This window comes from Trichosurus vulpecula, chromosome 5, assembly GCF_011100635.1.
Source record: "Trichosurus vulpecula isolate mTriVul1 chromosome 5, mTriVul1.pri, whole genome shotgun sequence".
NCBI classification, from domain to species: domain Eukaryota; kingdom Metazoa; phylum Chordata; class Mammalia; order Diprotodontia; family Phalangeridae; genus Trichosurus; species Trichosurus vulpecula.
The window spans coordinates 270,689,173-270,694,365 of record NC_050577.1 but is presented as its reverse complement, the minus strand read 5'-3'; the positions used below and the strand labels follow the sequence as shown (position 1 = coordinate 270,694,365).

The 5,193-nt window shown below is 52.3% G+C and overlaps 1 protein-coding gene across 1 annotated transcript; it reads left to right on the top strand.

Annotated features, from left to right (window-relative positions):
* The first annotated feature begins 1,153 nt into the window (after positions 1–1,153).
* Positions 1,154–2,841, top strand: HOXC12 (homeobox C12). Its single transcript, XM_036758669.1, has 2 exons — positions 1,154–1,745; positions 2,603–2,841. The coding sequence occupies exons 1-2, from the start codon at positions 1,154–1,156 to the stop codon at positions 2,839–2,841; spliced, it is 831 nt and encodes a 276-aa protein (XP_036614564.1).
* Positions 2,842–5,193: the final 2,352 nt, after the last annotated feature.

Here is a 5,193-nt window from a genome sequence, read left to right as displayed (position 1 = left end):
CGGTATTGCTCCTCAGCTCCAGTCCCGCACGGATTTAGGTCTTCCTACGAAACCCTGGACTCCAGCAGAAGCCACGTCCTCTGCTGGGCTGGTTCCTTCTTGTAGGCAGCCGTTTGCCTCTATTCTTTGGGGTCTTCTTGTTGCTCGGGAGCCTTTCTCCTCGTTTCTCCCCAGAGAAGGTCGTGAGGAAGGAGGTAATCTGTTACAAGCAATCTTCTAAGAAGCGGACCCCACTCAGATTCCGGCAGAGGGAAGCTTGTAGAGTCGGGTGTCTGCTTCCCTGCCGCCTTTCGCATTCATCTTTCGCTACTGGGAGTGAAGGTAGATGGGTAAGGTGTGTTGTTGGTTGGAGGGAGAGGCAAAAAGGGCCTGGGGTGTCATTTTCCCTCTTGAGTGGGAGGACCCCCACCCCCAAAGAGTCTGTGGTGCCCTCTCCCAACTCCTGGAGTGAAACCAATGGAAAAGGAGTGAGAACTGGTCCAGTAGGCAGAATGGGAAAGAGAACCCGGCGAGAAACATGTTCTTACCCCCACTTCTCTCTACTGTAAATAAACCCTGTAGCCAAAGGGCTCATCCGTCTCCTTAAACAGCCAGTAAACTTTATATGACACAATATCTAATAGTAATTTATTGGGGAGATATTGTAAATTCCAACGGTTTTAGTTAATAAAGGAGCTAATTAAAGAAGGATGGGCTGCGTTCGGCCAGCTGTTGGCGAAAGGATACATGGTGGGGGGGAGGTAGGTGGCGAGAATGTGGGGGTGTGCGTGTGTCATTGGTGTGTGTATGATTTTTGTGTGCTCTTTTCTTATTCCTTCCTCGCCCCAAGTTGAGCCACTGCTGCGCTCCTTGGGTTGGATTTTGTGTGATTTTTTTTTTTTTTAGCAAGTAGAATCTAGCGAATTATCCCCCCTCCACAAAGTAGCACCCTCCTCCCCCAAAGAAAAGAGGAAGGCAGAAGTTGGTATCGGCTGTCTATGTGTGTTGGGGGGCGGGGGGGGGTCTCTTCATTCCCCACCCCCTCCTCCTCCTACCCCTCCTCCAGCAGGAACCCATGTGACCGTCCAGCGGCCAATAGGACGCGTCCGCAGGTTTAACTATGTTTAATGTCAGATAGCAATAAAGTAGAAGCTCTCGGTCGGGCCCCGCGGAAATGGGCGAACATAATCTCCTTAATCCCGGGTTTGTGGGGCCGCTGGTGAATATCCACACGGGGGACACCTTCTACTTCCCCAACTTCCGCGCCTCGGGGGGGCAGCTGCCCGGCCTGCCTTCCCTGTCCTACCCTCGGCGCGACAACGTCTGCTCCCTGCCTTGGCCGTCGGCGGAGACGTGCAATGGCTATCCCCAGCCCTACCTCGGCAGCCCTGTGTCGCTTAACCCGTCCTTCGGCCGGACGTGCGAGCTGGCCCGGGTAGAGGAGAGCAAATGCTACTATCGCGAGGCGTGCGCCGAGGGCGGTGGGCTGAAGCGCGAGGAGCGGGGGCGGGAGGGGGGCGGGCTGCTGCAGCTCGAGCCGTCGGGGCCGCCGTCTATGGGCTTCAAGTACGACTACACTGCAGGCGGCGGCGGCGGTGGCGGGGGGGACGGCGCCGCGGGCCCCCCCCACGATCCCCCTTCCTGCCAGTCACTCGAATCCGATTCCAGCTCGTCCCTACTCAACGAGGGAAACAAGGGCGGCGGAGCGGGCGATGGGGCCGGCCTGGTGTCGCCTCTAGGCCAGGGGAACGGGCTCTCGACCAGTGGTAAGGATGACTCCCTCCATTTCAGCCAAGAACCTCTATTGAAACATAAAGCGGGCTCTCTGTTGCGACTAGGGGCTAGCTGTGTGGGGGGGACGACTGACGGAATTCAGGAACTGGGAGTATTTGGAGCAGCTTGGAGTGTCACAATGTTTCATTAGTGAGCGCTTCTTAAAAAAAAGAAAAGAAAAAGAAAAGAGGAGGGGGAAAAGGCCTATAAACATGTAAATATCCCTATAAAAGAAAATGAGAGATTCCCTTTCCGCCTGCCTGAGGGTTGAAGGCCAGGAAGCTCCAGGGGGTAGGAGTTAAGGGTCCATTTCCTCCCTCCCAATGGTCCCACCATCCTGTCTTCCTTCACCCTATCCACGCTACCCTGGCGCCCTAAATGCTTCTCCCTCCCTCTCTCTCTCTCTCTCTCTCTCTCTCTCTCTCTCTCTCTCTGTGCAAGTGGTTACTGTTTATTTTTTCCCATTGGGCCATGTCAGCCCTTCCTGCCCAAGGCTCCATGAGCAAGAGAGAGGGTTCCCCAGGAAAAAGGAGCTGAGGTGTATTGGGGAGGAGAGAAAGGGAAGGGTTAGGGAGAAGAGGTGACGAGCAGGGGCAAGAAAGAAGGAAGGAAGGAGGGATGGGAGGATAGAAAGTATGACTGGGAAAGGGGAGCAAAAGGACGAGGGGTTAAAAAAAAAGGAGACAACACCGTGGGGAGTGTTGGGGAACAGTAAGGAAAGGGAATAAGGGACATGGGGAGGGGGACAAAGGAGACTGGGGAAGGACTGAGTGTTTTTTTTTTCTTTTCTGTGTTGTCACCTCCTCACCTTCCAAAGCCAACTGTCCTGTACCCACTCCCTCCTCCCCAGGCGCCCCTTGGTATCCCATGCACACCCGGTCCCGGAAGAAGCGCAAACCCTACTCAAAGCTGCAGCTCGCGGAGCTGGAGGGAGAGTTCATGGTGAACGAGTTCATCACCCGCCAGAGGAGGAGAGAACTCTCGGACCGCTTGAATCTTAGTGACCAGCAGGTCAAGATCTGGTTTCAAAACCGGAGGATGAAAAAGAAAAGACTTCTGCTCAGGGAGCAGGCTCTCTCCTTCTTTTAGAGGGATCAGAAGGAGGAGACATCAGACTTAAGCCGAGTCCCTGGTGAAGAGAGGGGGAGAGCCTCACTCCCTGGCTGCCTGGCCGCTTGACCGCCTGCATCAGACATTGTCACCCTCTTATAACGCGAGGCCCGGGGCTCTGCCCCTTTCCGGGTATTTTTGTTATGTCTGTTTTGATAATCAGTTCCTTTCCTACACATACCATGCATCAGCTCTGCCAGGCCAAGTGAGAGAAACAGAGAGGGGGAGAGAAATAAGAAGCGGATCGCTTGGGTTGGGGTGGGAGGAAGAAGTTAAAACTCTTTCCAGGTTGTTGGTTTGTTTTTGTTTTTAACAATTTTTGCTCGCATGTATGGAGGTGAAGGTGGGAACCTTTTCGTGTACTGCTTCTCAATCTGAAGTCCGAATGAAGTGAAGGCATATCTCCTGGGTATCAGGTTTTGACCCCCTCCCTCCTTCCACTAACGTCTGTCCTCTGGACACCTCAACTAGAAATCCCTCGTCCCTGGTTCTTCTTTAGTGATACTTAGGCTAGTAGCCAGTGGAGCCTCTGAGACAAGTAAGCAGCCAGTTTTCCCAAATTCTTAGACTGAAAGCGAAAAGGTGAAGCCACTCCAGCAAGAAGGGAGAGTGGGCAGGAAGAGGAGAAAGGAGGAGATGGGTACTGGGGTTGTTTGGGAGATGGGGAAAGCTGCCATAGGGAGAAGAGGAGACTCGGATTGGGTCTCCAACTCCCAGATCTTCTCAGTCAAGGCCTTCTCCTTTCTCTGGATAGGGGTGAAATCTGCTTTTGGGTCCAGTAAAAAACTAGTCTCTCCACCCCACCTCACCCCACCCCACCCCCATTTCGCAAAGACGTGGGCAAGGCGGGCTCAATCAGAGGGGTGGCAGGGGCTCGCCTCCGATTGGATGATATACTTACCCTTCCATACTTAGATGGCATTCTACCTATCTACAACGTCCAATCTAGACTGCAAGACAAAGCGGAGTTCAGGATGCTTTGGGTTTGTTAGGTGAGAGCAAGAGAACCCCCTTCTTCCCCTACCCATCCTATTTCTATTGGGGTATGCTATATGGGGGCGGGGGGTGGGTGGGAAAGAAGGTGAAGGTAAATAGCTCTGGAGATGAGTGGGCTGGAAAATGGAAGAGGAACAGGAACCGAAGCTTAAATTTAGTAGCAGAGAGTGAGGACATGGAGTCTGGGAGGAAGAACCGGAGAGTCTAGACGAGATATAGCTGAGACTAGGGTGGGAGGGGAAAGGAGGATTTGAGGCGGGATTTCCCAACTGTGGAGGCTGTCCAGTCTGCCTTTGCTTCTGGCGTTCATGGTCATGGCCGGAGGCTAGAACTTTGTAATTTACGAGGTAGGGAGGATAGTGCTTAAGGGGGCTACCGAGATACAGGAGCCTGCCGCCTCTCAGCCCTAATTTCCCAGGCTTGTGACAATTAACTGGGGGCCCTAGCTCCCTCCTCCTCTCCTCCTCCTCTTTCCTTACCACCCACTTTCCTCCCCCACCTCCGGCTTTGCACGGCTCTCTTTTACTCTCTCTCCGTTTTCCTCCTTCCCTCTCTCTTTTCTCTCCACGTTTTCTCTCCACGTTCTCTGTCTTCTTCCACCCTCTCCCCCCCAAAATCCTGGCCCCAAAACGCTGCCCTTTGTCTCCCTTTCTCTTTGCCTACGCCCTCTCCCGAAATGAATGTGGTGGAATAATGAAAGACAAGGCCAAGCAAAGAGGAGATCCTGGAAGAAGAAATGTCCTTGGGAAGACTAAGAGAGATTTAATATAATTTCTTATTTAAACGAATTCGCTAAGAATGTCATCACGATTCCATTGGAACAAATTCACTGTAAACAAACAAAACTAGAGCCCCAGTGTAAGCTCAGGCTGGGTGACTTCCTAGGTTGGCTCCAAAAAGCCTCCTGTTCCTGGACCTTTCGGCTGAGCTTTTGTTGTGGTGGTGGTTGTTTTATATATAAAGCTCCTTAGTTCAAGAAATAAGTCAATGGTTCAGGGTATCTTCCATAGGGACTGCAGTACCAAACTCTAGGGAAGTGTAGAGTAGACCAACAGGCAAGGAGGAGAGGGTGTCAGACTGTCCCAGGAAGGGAGAGTGACCAAGAGACACACCTAAGCAACTGCCCCCTCTCCAGAGAGAAAGTCAACCTTTCTCAACTGGGATCTCCACCCATATCTCTCTTCCACAGTTTTTTTTTTTTTTCGGGCCAGGCAGTGAAATTCATATTGATATGTCTGACAACCTTCTACAGACTTATATATGCATCCAAATGGGTACATGCATATATTCACGTGCATTCACTCTCACACATATATAATTACAGAAAGGCCAAGC

What these genes read in the sequence shown, in the direction of transcription:
- HOXC12 (XM_036758669.1), top strand. Translation starts at nt 1,154, where the DNA reads ATGGGCGAACATAATCTCCTTAATCCCGGGTTTGTGGGGCCGCTGGTG. An exon ending in GAACGGGCTCTCGACCAGTG is followed by an intron (nt 1,746 to 2,602) that starts GTAAGGATGACT and finishes CCTCCTCCCCAG; the next exon opens with GCGCCCCTTGGTATCCCATG.